This window comes from Heterodontus francisci, chromosome 33 (assembly GCF_036365525.1).
Source record: "Heterodontus francisci isolate sHetFra1 chromosome 33, sHetFra1.hap1, whole genome shotgun sequence".
Taxonomy (NCBI): domain Eukaryota; kingdom Metazoa; phylum Chordata; class Chondrichthyes; order Heterodontiformes; family Heterodontidae; genus Heterodontus; species Heterodontus francisci.
The window spans coordinates 41,543,323-41,561,844 of NC_090403.1; the positions used below are offsets into that span (position 1 = coordinate 41,543,323).

Here is an 18,522-nt window from a genome sequence, read left to right on the forward strand (position 1 = left end):
ATAAATCATGTTAAACGTGTTCAGTCCTTTTTTTCCCCCCTCTTTTCATTGCGAATGCAACCTAAGGAGGGACAATGCTGTCTGGCTTCCAAATGTCTGTGATGTCCTTGGTCTGAAAAAGCCATTAACTTGAGCATATAACATTTCTGCGCATACAGTAACGCTGGTGATTAATCGCAGCAATGTTTTGCTTGGTGGGAGTAATCCAACATGTGGTACCCAGCCCCGCCCCGCCCCTCTCACATTACACACTATAAACTTGTCACTTTTCCCACCAAAGCATTCAGAGGGAGTCAGTCTCATTGACTGCAGGCATGTAAGCATTTATTTTTTTTAATTAAAAAAAACAATTTTTAAGGTTCTGATCATTGCAAACTTCCAACTGAAGACTTAAAGTGGCCAAAGGCGCTGGATTTTGCAAAGTTCTAGGATTTAAACCATTTGCCAGTGCACACAGCACCTTCCAGCCTTTCAATGGATCAGAGCGCAGGCAGTTGCATGCGCAATTCGCATTCCGGGGCCGCCGTGTGGGGCTGTATGAGAAATCCACATTCCGGGGCCGGGGTGCCCGGCCTGCACCATTACCCGTCTCCGTTCTCTTTCTACAAAAAGTCCGAGGCCGCCGATTTCTCCGCCTATTCAGAATTCACTTCACCCTGCCTGGTGTCGGCGACGCACAGCTTCCCCGGAGAAGACAGGGTTTATGTGGAACATCACCCGCCCCGCTTCCCCCGCTCCGAGTGGCACATCCCGCCTCCGCCGACGGCGACCCGGGAGAGACAAACCTCCTGCTTGTCCGCCAGCTCCGCCAATTTCGAAACTAGTGGTTCGGAGCTGGCGGGCTGCGCGGGGACTGGGGATTACACCAGCCACAGGGGCATCGCTGCTTCCGAAATCGACAAGAAAGTAACAAAAAGGAAACGCGACGTTTTAGGTGAGAGCAGCAGCGAAACATTATTGTTCAGTGAAATAAAACATGATTTAAAAACAAGTCCAACTTACTTTTCAAATAAAATACAATGTATTTTCGAAGCAAAATGTTTCTGTAAAACTTTGCGACTTAAAAGTATTTCGCTTGCAACAATTTCAGAGCTAATTTCGAAATTTATTTTAAAAGTGATGAATTGCATTTGTTGCAATCCCGCGGCAACGAAAAAAGACAAACGTCTCAAATTAACTCTTCCCCCCCCCCCCCCACCCCCAAATTATTAAAAAGTTATTTCGTTGCCATCTTTTTGGTTCTGAATAAAGTGGTGCAGCTCACAAACCCGAGTGACCAACTTTTTAAAGCATTTGTTTTCTTCACCTGTCAGAAAGTCAGCTGCATTCTCACCCTGCCCCTAAATTTAAACATAAACAGGAGAAAACGCAGGGTTTTAAAAAAAAAAAATCTGTCTCCAGAAGAATAATGAAAATTAATTTATGTGCAATTTCTAATACTCGCTAATTTGAAGTTACAGTTTCGTTCACTAGTATAACTAATATCGAAAAGTTATGCTCAAAATCTCAACGGGTTCGAACAGTGCCTGGTCCTCTACAGGTACATTGACCTGACTGTACTACTTGAACCATCCTAGTTCGTGTAGATGCAACGAATCCTGCTCCATTCAATAGTCGGGATGAATAAAACCGCTGTTGAGAGAGTGATATAACGGGATTGACTGGTGCCGAATGAAGAGCAAACCGGGATTTAGTCCCAATTGTATCAATCAGGAGGTTGCCAGTAATGTGCTTATATCAGAACTGAATATATATGCCTTTGAATTGTCAAAACCAGTTACTCACTGTAGATAATCTTAAATTCTGCATGTGGGATGCGAGCTGCACCTCAACTTTCTTTAGCAGTCGCAGCAGCAATGTGGAGTAAGAGAAAAGTTTTAGATCATCCTGGGAAGGTTAGTTAGATGTCTCTGATACTTTTGTAACATTTAAAATTTATATTTTGGGTGAAAATTCTTTTTGCTTTTTTTTTAATCAAAGAATTACATGTCTGGAAATATTTAACTGAAGAGATGCCAGTCAATTACAGGATCAGTTCAGTTGGCTGAAATCACTCAAGCTTTGTTCCTAGTTTTTGACATTTAAACCCATTGATTAGGTTACAATCTCACTCGTATGTATTCGCCCTTCTATATATTTTGTTCTCAATTTTAATTAAATTATTAATAAAAACATACGTGCAGTTTTTCAACATAATCCACATCAGTACACTGACTATTCCTAAATCTCTTCGATACAATCTGCGTATGTTTTGCATTATCAACGTTTAATTTGTGCTTTAAAGAGTGCCAGGTGCTAATGTGTTATAGAACTTAAACCTAAAATTGAGAACAGAATGAGTATAGTAGTGCTCTCATTTATGAAAATGGATAGTATTAAAGAGAATTTTATAAGCCGAGCATTGTTAAGTGTGTTCATTTTAGACTTCAGACATGTCCTGAAATTCAGTGGTGACCTCCACTTTTATGCAATCAGGTGTATAATGTATGGCTTAATATATATAAAAGAACTGCTTTTGAGGAAAGAAAGCAAGTTAGATGTCATTTGAAAAGACAGAAGGGCATATGTTGGAGTAATATTGTGGTTCCTACAAATTTCATTTTACTTTCAAAATAAAGCACTGGATACATATTAAGTAGTGAATCAGGGAGTTGGGTAAGTTAGTAAAGAACCATAACAAATAAAAGACATCTGAGCAGACAACCTGCCGTTGACAAGCACCATGAAATTACATTGAGGCATTTGGTGGACTCCACCGGATAGTGTGTGTGTGTATATGACATAAATGAAAAATACTAAAAGGTTAGGAATACATTGCTAGTGCAATATCCGTGAATCTTTCGAACTGAACATAATTTAAGAAAATGTAAGCGAATATCACCAAAAATACTGTCCTTAGGTTAAAAAAAAAGCCTTTGTGAATTTTCTGATTTGGAGGAGAGAAGATTTTCCAAAATCTAAATGAATTAACAATTATTTCTAATTTCAGAGAAATTGCAACGACGCGATACAAGAAGATGTTTTCATACTGTAACTTGTTTCTTGATTCATACTTGCTTTTCTACAACCTGGAGTCAAGTTCATTTGTTGCTAATTTTAATTTTTGTAATTTTTGCAAAATTAGTAACGCCTAAGGTTGACAATTTTGAATTTTAGAGGAATTTCTAAAAGTAAGAAAGTTACTTTGTTAGTGAAGATATTGCAAGTACCCTGCCGTGTTTTCATAGCAGTCAATTAAATTTTGGTGGTTGTAGTATTTCTGTGAGCATTTATAGTTTTTAGGATTTTTAGTTGGTCTCGCATGTGATTGCTCAGCTTTTTTTTAAATTGGAACCCTATATGAAAACTGAGTTGGTTCAAAAAGTGACTTATTTATGTCTTCGTGCATTTTAGTTTTTACTTTCTGTCTTCTTAGCTTTCTACTTTTTCACCCTTTTTGTCTTGGTATCTAATTCTTCCCTGGTTTTATTGAATCTTTCTTGAGTCATTTGTTTGCTACTTTGATTTTGTTTTGCTTTGCTAATTTCTCTTTTCAGATTCTAGTTCTGGTCTAATATAATCATTGGTAAAACTATCTATAATATCCAGTACAATTAGCCCAGTGTAGACCCATGCTGTCAAATATTATCATTGATAACATGATTACAGTTTCCATCATGAATCACAATTTTCTTAATTTTATTGTGATATTTAATGTAAGTAACCATGAGGGATTTGCTGAAACATCAAGCTTTCACCTGAATAATAGTTCCAGAAAAATCATATATGTGTTTAAAAAGAACTGGTGTACCTTTTTGTTCGAGATACTGACAAAAGGAAATCTTTGAATATATAATAGGCTGGGGTTGTTCTCCTTTGAACAGAGAAGGCTGAGGGGAGATCTGATTGAAATGTACAAAATTTTGAACGGCCTGGATAGAGTGGAGGTAAAGGGCCTATTCACCTTAGCAGAGAGGTTAGTGACTAGGGGGCATAGATTTAAAGTGATTGGTAGTAAACATTAGAGGGGAGATGAGGAAAGACTTTCTTACCCAGAAGGTTGTGAGGGTCTGGAACTCACTGCCTGAAAAGGTAGTTGAGGCGGAAACCCTCAACTCATTCAAAAAGAGTCTGGATATGCACCTCAAGTGCCGTAATCTGCAGGGCTACGGACCAAATGCTGGAAGGTGGGATTAGAAAAGGTGGATCGTTTTTCAGCCGGCACAGACACAATGGGCCAACTGGCCTCTTTCTGTGCTTTAATCTTTCTATAATTCTATTTACAAGTTGGTATAAATACTGAACACTGGAATCTATCCTGCTTGCTTACCAAGATTTTTGGTCTGGCCTTTTTCTGCATCGTACGTGACTTGCGTAAGGAAAGTAGCTGTAGAAATGAAAAGCAGAGGTAGACTTTACTTTTTTATTGCCCAGACACGGGAAGGAACTGTTCCCTTTATCACCAAACAAAGAATTTTACAACATGCGTCTCCTGAGAAAAAGGTCCCTTTGAACAAACTAGGTGCCTATTAAGTAACACAACGTTATCGCACTGATACCACGATTATTCTTCCATTTTGATACTGGAACAGTTCCTGAGTTTGGTTGCTGCTGAATTGTGTTAATGTATTTTGCATTTATACATTATAAGGTAGCTACTGGACTTAGAAACGTTCTATAGTTGGCTGTGTATCATTGATGCCACTGTCAGTACAAATAATAACTGCACACAAATGAAAGAAGGTGCAGTGGAAAGAGTATATCATACCAACAAGGTGTCCCCTAATTATATGGTCCAGTTATAAATGGCTTGAACTTGACTCAAAGTTTATGACATTAATTATACCTACTGACTGGTTAACACGTGCCTAGCTAATCTTGAGGCAATCAGTGCGATCTGCTTATACCAATAAAAGGGTTTTATTTTTAAAAAACAACATCTGGATAAAATTGATTTGACCTTATTCCAACTTTGCTTGGACCTATAGTTGGGAGGAAGGTTTGAAAAACTGGTAATGTGGTTATGTTTTATTTATTTCAAAGCTAACCATCATTACATATACTGTAGTAGGTATTCTTTTTATCCACTGATTGCAATTATAATCCAGTGCCGATTTATTTCTGGAATTCAAATGGTTTATTAATCTTATTTTAAAAAAGCCTTGAAAATTTGAGGGTGCAGGCGGATCACTCAATAAAGGATCAATAACATTCTATGACATTATAAATTTCACAGCACAATATACCAAATCTGAAAAATGATGCACCATGCAGTTGTACACACTCAAAGCAAAGCATTTCACTGGTTATATTTGTTCTGGTTACTGCATTGTTTAGGTGTCTACAAAAACAATTATAGTCTGTCTTTGGTACTGAATTTCTGCTAAATTCAGGAGCTGTTCAGTTATCAAAAGTAATGGATAACCAAGGGATCAGTGCGATCCACTAAACAGCATGATTATGAAGGCAAAAATCAGCAAACTAGTTCTACAACGTTAGTTGTAAACTCCCTGGGTGTGATATTGCTTTCTGCTTATGACGGCATTATAATAAGCTTATTGAGCTATAAATGTGTAGTTTTTTTGGTGTAAAATATCTGCTCTCCATATAGCTTCACATTCAATAAACCTTCTGCCTCGGCGCAATGTAGAAATTTTGTGTATCCCAAATTTCACGAGACACGAGTGTCAAAACTTTAAAAAATTCTCTATTACAAGATGACTTAAAATAATTCTCTCACTTCAGAATCCAACTTAGAATTTTTTTACATCACAAATGCCATAATTAGCTTTTCTGCTAATTAACATCACACCTGTATGTTGAAGCTTATATTTTTCAACTTCCCATTAGCACAAAATTCACTGGGAATATGATATTTGTATGAAGTCCCCCTGAATTTATCATTTTTCATTTATTGCAGGAGGTTGCACTTAAATTATGAAGACGTCTTGGACTGTCACAGTATAATGTCTTTACAATGACTTTTTTATTGCATTTGTTCAGACAACAACGCAATGATCCAGCAGGGGAGGTTATAATAAATCACAATCGTGTTTTATTTATGGATCAATTCGTTTGAGTCTTTCCTGGCTGAACGCAACCAAGAAAGCCTTTCTGCCAGCATTAGTGGAGTTGTTGCTGATTGAGCAGAGGAAGTGTTATTGTTGCAGGCTGGCCCTTCAATACATCAACACTTTGTCTCCTTTGTTTCCTCTATTAAGTTTTTAAAAAAAAACATGACTTTTTTTCATTAAGGTGAGAAACTTCAGTGCTGGGAATTGGAACATTTTCCCACTTTTTTCTGCACCCAATAATGTCTGCCTTGAGTGCATCCAAATCAGATAGAATTGCATAGAATGTATAGCAGAGGAACAAGCCATTCAGCCCAACTGGTCTATGCTGATGTTTTTGCTCCACACAAGCCTAAACAGATAGTACTGTATAGACTGAATATTGAGTAAAACTCCTCTACTTTGCTGCAATAATGGGATCTATTTCCTGTGTTTGCGAGTGGGCCGAGTATTAAGTGTAGTTTCCCCCCTGCATATTTGTACTGTTCATTTTGCTAACATTTACTAAATGGAAGAAAATATACCTCAATGTGTCTTAACCCTTAGTAAGAGCACAGTTATAGTACCAAGTGCAGTATTAGGGTCCACACATAGGGAAGATTTTGAGGCAATAGAAAGAATTCAGTGCAGATTAATAGGATGCTGTGTGGTGTGAGGAAATACAAAGACAAAAGGAGACTTCAAAATGCGGGCTGTTTTTAGAGTCATAGAGAGATACAGCACTGAAACAGGCCATTCGGCCCACCGAGTCTGTACCGACCAACAACCACCTATTTATACTAATCCTACATTAATCCCATATTCCCTACCACAGGGTAGAGCAGAGAGCATATTGGGGTGACTTGATAGAGGTGTTTAAAATTCTGAAGGGATGGAACAGAGCATACAGAAACAGACTGTTTCCAGCGCTTGAGGGCTCTATATTAAGGTGTAAGATTACATTTAAGATTTAGGACAGAAAGTTTTTTTTACGTGGAAGGTTTTGAGGCTGGGATGCACCACCTGAGTTAATAATTGAAGTAGAGTTCCCCCCATGTCAACATTTAAGAACAGTAGATGGTTGAAGAAATGAGAATAACAGGGATATGATAACAGAGAAGCCTCATGTGGAGGTTAAACGCCAGCACAGACGGTTGGCCTAAATAGCCTGGTTCTATATTGTAATTTCTATGTAATCCCAGCTTCAGAAGAGAAGTTCCAACTGTTCCAGTGTGAATTTTTCCAGTTCCAAAATTAGTCATCTATTGTATAACGTCTTAGTGATAATTTTAATCTTAATTAGTGCTAAAGACTGTATAATTTTATCCTTGGAAGTCCACCTGTTCAAATCATTTGACTTCAGATGATCTTACAGTGTGCAAAAAAGTGGCTTCCAACTTTTCCGTTATCTGTTGAAATCAAACCTCTGTCCCAGAGATGAAAGAACCTTGTGCTAACCCACTGATACATCCAGTCGCCAGGCAGTGGTATTTCATTTTCACAGTTTAAAATGAAAATGCATCTTGCCCGGATGTATTTTTACAGGAGCTGTTAACTGAGAGCTCCTGAAAGAAGAATAACAAACTGTGGGCTAGAAGGTTTGTGTATTACACAGTTGAAAGATATTCTAACTGTCAAGTTGTAATTAGCAAAAGTTTTTTTTTATTCGTTCATGTGATGAGGTTGTCGCTGGCAAGGCCAGCATTTATTGCCCATCCCTAATTTCCCTTGGGAAGATGGTGGTGAGCCGCTGCCTTGAACTGCTGCAGTCCACATGATGAAGAAAAGCCCACAGTGCTGTTAGGTAGGGAGTTCCAGGATTTTGATCCAATGATGGTGAAGGGATGATATATTTCCAAGTGCAGGACTTGGGAACTTGCAAGTGGTGATGTTCCCATGTGCCTATTGCCCTTGTTCTTCTATATGATAGAGGTTATGGCTTTGGAAGGTGCTGTTGAAGAAGTTTTTGTGAGTTGCTATGGATCAAGAGCTGGAGGGTTTGATTGGGCTGGCTAGCTCTTTTTCTGCTGGCACTGACACAATGGGCCAAATGCTCTCCTTCTGTGCTGTAAATTTTCTATGTTTCTATGTTAATATTGCAGTAAGCATGTCAGCTAATGGGGCACACCTATTGTACCGAAACACTGAGGAACTGTTAGGAAGGAAATTTTATTATCAGCAGAAGTGAGGCAAATTACAGACTATTTAAACATATTAAACAGTATAACTGAGTAATATTCACTTTTAAACCAAAGCAAATGACTGACAGTCACTTCCAGTGAGTGACATTTGGCAAGGCGGTGGTATTGCATAACCTTTAATGTATTAACTTATCGTAATCAAGTCTTGGGTAAAAATGTCACAATCTGATATTTTTACTGAGTCTGTGCTGATATGTCAGGGAGTTTATTGACAGGCTACAGTCCTGGAATAGCCAAGAATTTCCTGCTTTGAAAATTCCACTCACAATATGCCATGTTATTCATCAGGGCAGATGTACATCTGCTACGTTGCAAATTTTTACTGCACACTTTTTATTCCTTTTATTTTCAAGACACAATTGATAGATCATTACATAGATACCTGTTGGTAAAACATTGTGTTTTTCATAAATGCGTCTGAAAGAGGCCTGAAAACCAGTCGAGGAGGTGATGCACATTGTAGAAAGCATCCTTCCACAGTCTTGGAGATTGCTGTTGTTTTTGTTATGTAAAAGCTTAACGTACGTATGGCAAATATTTCTCTGTTGTTTTAAAGGAGACAGTAACACATGTATTGGTCAACACTTCTATTAGAATAACAGAGAGAGAACTGAATAGCACAATGGGTCAGTCGCTTGCCTCTTCCCTCTGGGACTTGGGTTCAAATCCTGCTGATCCTAATAGGATGAAAGAAGCATCTGTTTTCTGGCTGTAAGAGACTTCTCTGAAATGGGTTTTGGCAGTCTCAATCCAGTTCCTAATACATAGGGCTGCAACTCAATTGGAAATGCCATTCAAAGAGACAATAGAATGGCTAGTGAGGAAAAATATCCCACTGATGCAGAAGAGGATGCTCAGTTGAAGTTAGGGGTGGGGCTTGAGGTCTGTTGTTGGCATAGAGTAGGATTAGGGGTAGACTAGTGGAAGCTGCACTCATTAGTTTCTGGGATGGCAAAGTGACATTTATTGCCCACCCCTAGTAGTTCTGCGAAGGTGGTAGTGAATCTCCTTCTTGAACTCCTTGTACTGGTGGTGCTCTCACAATGGTTTTTGATGGTGCTGTGTCTCACTTGGAAGTGCTTGATGCGGACGCTGGTGGAAAGTGTTTCATATCCAAGCACTGATATGGCCTCGCTTTTATTAGCATATAAATTAAAAACATAACAGAGAGGCACTTGATATGTTTGTATAACATTGCTGCTAGGAATTTCCTGACAAGTACAACAACAACCAGTGTAGCAGAATCCTTTTTAGTTATAGTGAGGAGCAGGTCTGATGGGCTTAATAGCCTTTTTTTGTTTGATGCTTGGTTTAGAATGTAAACTTTATTTACACTGCATTTAAATCCTGAAGGAAGTCGTACATTTTCCCTGCTACCTGTGAAACAATTTAAACAATATGAAGGTTTTAAAACGATTGGGAAAGTCCTGTGTGAATTTAATAAACTGAAAGTTGAATTGAAATTTTCAACTTGGGGGAAAAACAATTTTCTGCCTGAATATGGTAACAATGGCATAATTACTAACATGTCACTGCGGTAAAATCTTTGTCCCTACCAAGATAAACTGCTGTGAGATGCTGTGGCAACTCTGCTTTAAAAAGAAATTTAAGTCGTCAGAATCCTTTTAAAATCTTGAGTTGCTTTTTTTTAAAAAAAAAACTTTTCCCCGGAGGCTATTTCTTGGTTCCATCGGTGTTCCTGATCCGTGTACCATATGTAGCTGAGAGGACAGGCATCTGGCCTGCTTCCCTCCCTCGGCCAGTAATGTTTCAAGCAGGCTAGTAATGAACTACACATCAGCAAGAAGATGACTGTCCAGTTTTCCCTGTTCCGTTTCAGGAGGAAGCCTGGCTTTCACTCGGCGCTGAGCTTGGCAAATCAGTTTTGATGCAAACAGGGCTCCTCTGACATGTGGTAGATCCGACAATGAATTCTCATGCAGCATTTAAGGTGAATTTCCCCTTCAACGAGTCAGCGACTCAGTGTATTGATGGTTCAGTGCATTGGAGCCATGCGGCACCTTTTTAGTTCTGTTTTTATTTGTATTGTGGAAATGCAACTTAGACTGTGAATTCCAAAAAGGATTGTTGGAGGAAATAGCATGATCCTTTTAAAAGCAGATGGCATTCGGAATTCTGTCATGGCTGAACTCACCGCAATTAAGACAAATTACTTTCTCGCTACATTTGACATTGCATGTCCATTGTTTTTACACCTTCTAGGCACATATGCTTTTCCTAATTGTTGCCATTCTTCCACAAACTCTATAACAATGAGGTACTATATGGTTTTCCCCCTCGTCGTCGGCACTGTTTGGCTCATAGTTGCTACACCAAAGCTAGACCTTACAAGGTGCACTTCTCCATAGATTTCAGTATTTAGAACCAAGCCTATTTATTTGGAAATGACGCAGGTTCCCTCAATGGCTTTATGGGCAAATTTCACCTAGAAAGAAAGGATATTGCCTTTCACGACTTTGGGGCATCCAAAGCACTTTACAACCACTGAAGCACTTTTGAAGTGTTGAAGCTTCACTGTTGTACTGTAGGAAACGCAACACCCAATTTGTGCACAGCAAGGCCCCACAAACAGCAACGAGGTAATGACCAGATAATCTGTTTTAGTGATGTTCGTTGAGAAATAAATATTGGCCAGGACACTGGGGATAACTCCCCTGCTCCTCTTCAGATAATATAATGGGATCTCATACGTCCACCTGAAAGGACAGGCAGGGCCTTGTTTTGATATCTCAGCTGAAAAACAGCACCTCCAGCGGTGTAGCACTCTCTCAGCACTGCACTGGAGTGACAGCCTAGATTTTATGCACAAGCCTCTGGCGTTGTACTTGAACCTACAAACTTCTGGATCAGAGGCGAGAGCGCTGCCACTCACCACCGCTGTTCCCACCCCACCCCCACCCCCACCTCCACCCACCACCGCCCCGCCCCCACCTCCACCCCCCAACTTGATTCTGATCCTTACACAGTCCCCAATTTGATTACCGGACTGTGCTTAATTTGAGGCAGTGGGGTTCAATAATTGGCCTCAGCACCCTTGGACTGGAGAAGGACAAAAGCATCCAGCATTCCCACTTATGATCACCTTCTGGTGAGCCTGCTGGAATGTGAATGTATGTAGGTCTCAGATGAGGATAGCATTTGTAAACCGCCAGTGCCCATAGAACTATATTCCACCATGACTCAGAAGGAAGAAAGTGAGGGAAAAAATCGGAAACTTAGACCGCTATCAACTTTACATTTCAGGTGATGCAGGAACTACTCTCTGATGAAGAAATCAAGTTAGGATTTTGTAGCTGGTAAAAAGAATAAAATTATTTCAAAATTTTAGTAAGACAATAACTTGGAATGTTCCTCAGATAAGGTACCAACTGAAGTATTTCATAAAAAATAACTAGTTGGCTGTGAAGTACTTGGGAGGTCACAAGGATAGAAATACAAGTTCTTTCTTGTTTAATGGCATTGCTATTTAGTTTTTGTAGGGGCGGTTTGAACCTTTCCTCCACTGTCATTTTGTTAGCATCTGTTCATTAACTGTAAATAGCTCAAAGTGGATAAAAATTACTAGGATCATAGATGTTTTTAGCACCGGAGGCAGCCATTCAGCCCTTCATTCCTGTGCTAGCTCTTTGCCAAAGCAATCCAGAACTTAATTGCTCAATAATCCAAAAAACTATTCCCACATTATAATCGGCTGATGAATATCATTCTTTAAGTGACTGGTGATTGTCATGCTTGTTGACCCTTGGTTTAGAGATCACTGCTCAGTGGCACAAACATGGGCCACCAGCATCTGACATGGCATTTAATGCTAGGTAAAGTAATCTGTCCCAAAATAGGAAAAACTCTGTGGTTTATATTATAATTAATAATGGGAGAAATTTCTATCCCATACACTGGCTTCATTGTTCAAAATAACAGTTACTAATCTACTTTTGCAGTTTGTGGCAGCTTGGCTCACTCTCGCCACTGTGTTAAAGGTTTCAGGCTCAAGCTTGAGCATATAATCGCGATGCTGAAAAAATGCTGCATTTTTTGTGGTGCTGTCTTTTTGGATGGAACATTAAGCCAAGGGCATGTGCAGGAGGACATTAAAAGAAAACATAGAACAGCTCAAAGAAGAGCAAGGAGTTCTCCCTGTGTCCCGTCCAATATTTAACCAACAATACCCAAATGGATGAGCTTGTCAGTTATTTCATTGCTGTCTGTGGGATCTTATTGTGCACAAATGGCCTGCTGCGTTTGGCCAAATGACTGCACTTCAGGAGGACGCCATTAGCTATAAAGCACTTCCTGACATCCTGAGGATGTGAAAGGTGCCATATAAATGTAAATTTTGTCAGCTTATGATACTTGGATCTCACAATTAGATTACAATTTTCTAATCTTACACAACCAGTAACTGCAAATAATAATTCTTGCATTGATTTGGCACCTTATTGCATCAAAATGTCCCAAAGCAATGCATTGCTTCTGAAGTGTAGAAACTGTTCTGTAGGCAAATGTGGTAGCTATTCTGTGCCAGCAACATCCACAACCAGCAATGAGATGATTTTTGGTAATAGTGATTGAGGGAGGAATGTTGGCCAGGACACCATGATGACTCCCTGATCTTCTTTGAATTGTATCATGGGATCCTTCGCCACTGGAACAGGCATACAGGAGCTCATTTTAACAGCTAAAACTATGACCTATCCAGCAATGCGTCACTCCCTTAGTGTTGCCCTGGAGTACTGACTTGCATTATGACCTGAAGCATTGATATGGAGCTGAAACCCACACTCTCCTGAGCCGAGCTAAAACGCAACACATTATTCTCCATATACCCACCATACAATGCAAGGAAACATGGATATTGTTTATAATCATATGCTGTTATAACTTGTTACAGAAACTCAAGATTCGAATTACAAGTCAGAGTCTAACAACAAGGCCAGGAAAGAGAGGACAGCGTTCACTAAAGAGCAGATTCGAGAACTAGAGGCTGAATTTGCCCATCATAATTATCTGACCAGACTGAGGCGATACGAGATAGCAGTTAACCTGGATCTCACAGAAAGACAGGTAAATATTTTATTGCTTCCAATATTCTTCTATCTGGCCATGTCTTTTACTTTTTAAAAAAATCTATCTTCCATTACTTTTTTTACATATTTGGATACCCACCCCCCCCACCCCCGTAATTCATCCCCTCACACTGCGGCTGAAATCACTGTGTTTCTGGCTGTTGGAATACTCTTGAGATCAAAGCACCAGTTTTCCCTCATGCTGAGGAAGCAGCAAGCCTTGGCTTTTCATTTCTTTCAAATGGTTCAGGTAGCGGATTGTAAAGAACATAAGCTGGCATCCTACATTCCGTGACCCTGACATTAGAACCTGTACATGCTATGCACCAGGGCACTGCTGACATATTATTGCAGGGCCAGTTTTGTGTTGGTCACAATAAGGAATGTCAGTGCTGGGCAGCAGAACACTGTGCCAGTGTGACAGTTCCGTAGCTCACACCAGCCATACATGTAGAGTCTGTCTGAGTAAGACTGCCAATTAGTGCTGAATTATGAGCTGCGTACTGCACGTCCATGTCCACAAAGACCTTGATGCAGACTGCCTGCATTCATTTAATTTAAGATGCTTGTAGTCAAGAGCAAAAGGAGATTGGTGTCTTTTCAGTTCAAAGACAGATTCAGATCCAAGTCCTACAGCTGAAAGGGTAGTGTTCTACACACTGAGTTACCATAGCTCTCTCATACAGACTTGATGGGTTTGAGAACCGCAAGCAATGTGGGAGTCTGACCCAGTAATCGTGCGGTTTGCCAAATGTTATTATTTTTGGCCTTCATGTTGAGGATTTGCAATGGAAATTTTTAAAGTGCAAAATTGCATTCCTTGGAACAGCACCAGGGTTTTTCTGTCTATAACCTGAGAAGTACTGAAATTGGGAGTCGGTTGAAGACAACTGTTTGGTCAAGAAAATGGGGAATTAAAAGAGCGTGTCCTTCATTTGTATACAAGCAAGGAGCTGACCATGGAGTTAATGTAAGCATGTTTACAATGCTGCTACACCTAGCGCTTTGAAGAAATTCCCCCCCCCCCCCTCCAGAAAAGTTATGACGAGATAGTTATGAAAGAGTGGGATTTTTTTATTTTCCAATTTTCTCTCCATCTGTCCTAAAGGTGTTGTTGACTATTGTTAAGTTACGGTTCTACAGACACTTGTTTTTCCCCCAGTCCTGCATTCCTCCCCCAAGTACTTTACCCAACTGCCTTTTCTTCATGTGTGGACCGGAACAGTGAAAGCCAGCAGACAATTTAACTGTGGAGGTTGAGTTCATATTTACTGCTCTCAGACACACTGTTGATTAGCTGATTATGGCTCAGACAGAGGCTTAGAAACAGGACTGCCATCAGAGAACAGTGCGGGGAGGAGACGAACCTAAGTGTATATCAATACAAAGAGTACTTTCCACAGCACCAGCAATATGAAAAAATGCACACAGAATGCCAAAAGAAATGCAAAACTATTTTGGTTTGAGGAACTAAAGTGACTAAGGCACTTGGTTTTTATGGAGGAATGACATTTGTGAAGAACTTTCGCATCCAAGCATTCAATTACCCCAACAACACACAGCAGCAAAAGTGCTAAAACAACACAAAACCTGCCATGCCTCATTTGCGTGGCATCTGGTTACAATTGATTCCTCCTAAAACAGGCCATAACCTTCTGCCCATTTTAAGAGCAATTGCTCTTTTATTTTAAATGCTGCTTGCGATTTGCTGTTAAATCGCTTGAATGGGAACAGTTTTGTGTGACTGAGTTACAGACTTACAGAAATGAAAAGACCTGGATTTCAAGGGCCACATTCTTTCTGTTATGGAGGCAGATTCTGTGAGTTAAAAGTCCCGTCTGCAGGACAGAAACCTGACTTAAAGGGAACTGTGACTATTTTGATGAGTGAAGATGAAGAGAATAGCCACTCATTAGAGAAATCATAAACAAGAAATATTTTTCTACAAGGAGATGTTTTTGACACATCACATTGAATTAACTGAGATAGCATTACCCAACCCTCTGATGTGCTTTGGGATTTCTACCATTTGCTATTGCTCTTTAATTCACACACAATCTTTTTGAAAGTTGCATTTAAGTATCACTCATGAATCCCAAGCATTTATATAAAGTGTTCTCCAAGTTGTGGGACTGGTGAGTGAATGGCAACAGTTGACAGCACTGCAAAAGAAAGGGAGGGTTTCTGTTTGATTTCAGGGTAATGATGCTTCTTTGGAAGAATGGCTAAATAAAACAGAAGACAGGAAACTCCTTTGAAGAAGCCAGAAATTTTAATCCAAGTTGCAATTTCTAATTTAGCAGCAATTTGATCTGTTGGCAAAAATATTAAATGATATTTGTTCTGAATAACTGACAAGTCCATACTTCTATTGAGTAAATTGGAACTGGAAAGTCGGAAGAGTTTCCTGTTTACACTGGCTCTGTTTATTCCTGTAGGTGCAAATTCCTGTTATTTGAACCTATTTTTCCCTTCAATTTACTCTGTGCTTGCAGTGTCACTTTTACTTGGCTGCTGGCATTATTGTTTGCAAGTACGACAACTTAAAAAGATACTGTAAATCTCTTCATTGTGCTAACATTTCCAGCAGCAGACTAGTTTTGGGAAGCTTCAATAGTAATGCTTCCTTGTCAGTTCCTTGTATTTCTGGTAAGTGAATACAGTTTTGTGGAAAACTGGTTATTCATGGAATAGGAATTTGGTTGTATAAATGCCGTATTGTGCAATTTACAGATTAATCACTGTACGAGCCCTCAAGCTGCTGGTTGTGGCATTTGTTGTACCAGTGGTATGTAGTCCCTGTGTATTAGCTGAAGTAAGAATTAACCTGTTAAATTCCGAATTGATTTGAAACCGTAGTTTGGGTGTTCACCTGTTTGGTACAGTATGCCCCTATAGGTAGAGAAGGTTAACACAACCAGAGAGTCTATACTTCTTTGTTTGGTAATGCAGGAAGACATGCTTGGTTTTCAAATTATGCAGTAATATATGAAATATTCTGCCGTTCTGTCGTTAAATTGGAATACAGTGCGTATTGTTGTGTCCACATTACTTAGCATGATGCAGCACTTATAAGTCTAACATCCCCTTTTCTTGCCTTTTTTACAAGCAAGTGGGCTGAAACTGTTTAGAAAGGCACAGAAAAGGTATTCATTGAGTACCTTTTCGAAATAAGGTTGCTCCAGTGTCACCAAGCAAAAGTGCCCACTTTTATTATTTAGAGGGACGAAACAAATGATGAACTAAACCATAAAAAAAGGAAACCTATAAACTTAAATAATATTATCGGTGTCTGCGACACACTCCTGTCCCTGCATTGCTCACTGGTCACAGAAGGCCTCCACTGTAACAGCCGACACCACATGCTCCTTCTCCAGAACCACCTGGGCGCAGACAAGACCACAGGAGAGAGGCAGGCAGCCAGAGTGACCCCCACCTTGCCACGGGCTGCATCCAACCTGGATCCGTAGAATGGCCACCTTGGCCAGCCTCAGGAACAGGCCTATGATGAGGTCTTCTAACTTTCCTGCCCAGTCCCCTCCACACTGGTTGGCCAAAGATCGGGAGCGGGTGTACTGGAGCCATGCAAAAGAGGAAAGTGCCAGATTTGATTGTTGCTGCATTACTGATGCCAGGAAGACCACCAGTATAGTTGGCATCCGAACCCCTGGAGTCAACAGAGAGGGAAATCAGCCAGTGTCTCAACTCCTGATCCCTGTCTACTTACACCCCTGCTGGAAGTGAGCAATTATGGACATTGGTTGACTGATCAGGTTTGATTGCGAAGCCTCTTATGGCTGAACAGATCCACTGTCATGACTCATATGAATTATGGCCAGCAGAACACCTGCATCATGACCAGCAACTGTGGATCTGTAGTACAGTAAAAACTGTAAACCTCCAAGAGCGGAGGTAGAAATAAAAGGGGAAAAAAATAAAATAAGAAATTTGGAGATTATAGATACTGGCTGCATTTCTATTTCATTCTGACCATGAAACTGTTATTGCTGTGAATTACTTCCTGATGGTTCAGCTTGTCAATCAGCCCAGTTATGGAGTAACTCTCTCATTGCTTGACCAGTATTTTGACTGGGAGAATTTGACATGAAATTGATGAGCTGATATTTGTTGGCTTTGGGGGGCGGGGTGGGGGGGGTGGGGGGGGGGGTGGGTGGGTGGCGGTGGTGAAAGTGAGGACAGGGAGGAATTAATAGCTGTAATTTCCAACTCTTTGTTCTGTAGGTAAAGGTCTGGTTCCAGAACCGAAGGATGAAGTGGAAACGTGTGAAAGGTGGACAACCGATTTCACCACAAAGTCAAGAACCAGATGATGTGGACTGCGTGACCCCTGACTCAGATCTCAGGAATGCAAGTGGAAAGAGCCATATGGCGAGCTTAGTGGACAATAAGGAAACAATACAGGACAGTATTAGATAAATCCATTGGCCGTGCCCATCACGTTCGGACTCTAAAATGCGCTTAAGTTGGGGGACATCACATATTTAATATCAGGTGTCAACTCATTCAACCTTGAATGAAAATTTGAACATTTCAGAAACATCGCCTTGGATTCAGTCAGCTTTGAAACCAAAACTGGGTGGTTGTTGACCATGAACTTTACATTTCAGTATTATAACAAAGAGGGAACAAAGAACTGGAAATCTGTTGTACCATTACTCATTTCAACAAAATGTCATTTATTTTGTATTTTTAAGAAAAATTTAGCTTGCAGGTTTGCTGTATAAATAATGCAAAAAACTTCAATTCATACCACAATAAATTAAATAACAGCATATAGATTCATGAAGATAATACCATGAATGCAAGTGGATAGTTCCTCTGTAGTAGCAATTGTTTCAACGTATATTAGGCGTATGTAAGATAAACTGATTCAGTAAAATGCAATATGATAAATATTCATTTTATATCATTAAACCTTTGTTAAAATGATTTATAACACATGTTTTCAAGGGATTTATTTTTGGGTGGTATTTTTAAGCTCACCAAGGTGTGCTATATCAAATCCTGGTCTACAATTGCTTTAATGTCTTTGAATGAAATTCTTATTTTAGCAAAGAAAGAAAAGAATTTGAGTTAATGTTTATTGTTAAAATGATGGCAGAGGAATTTAGCATAACACAATTAATTTAGAACTATAGAAGTTTACAGCACAGATGGCGTCATACCGCCCATTGTGTCTGTGCCAGC

At 39.7% G+C, this 18,522-nt stretch overlaps 1 protein-coding gene across 1 annotated transcript; it reads left to right on the forward strand.

Annotated features, from left to right (window-relative positions):
- The first annotated feature begins 297 nt into the window (after positions 1 to 297).
- On the forward strand, positions 298 to 18,249 carry meox1 (mesenchyme homeobox 1). The gene is made up of 3 exons (XM_068012990.1): positions 298 to 934; positions 13,140 to 13,312; positions 17,557 to 18,249. Exons 1-3 carry the CDS (start codon positions 475 to 477, stop codon positions 17,749 to 17,751), a joined length of 828 nt encoding a protein of 275 aa, XP_067869091.1. The 5' UTR covers positions 298 to 474; the 3' UTR covers positions 17,752 to 18,249.
- Positions 18,250 to 18,522: the final 273 nt, after the last annotated feature.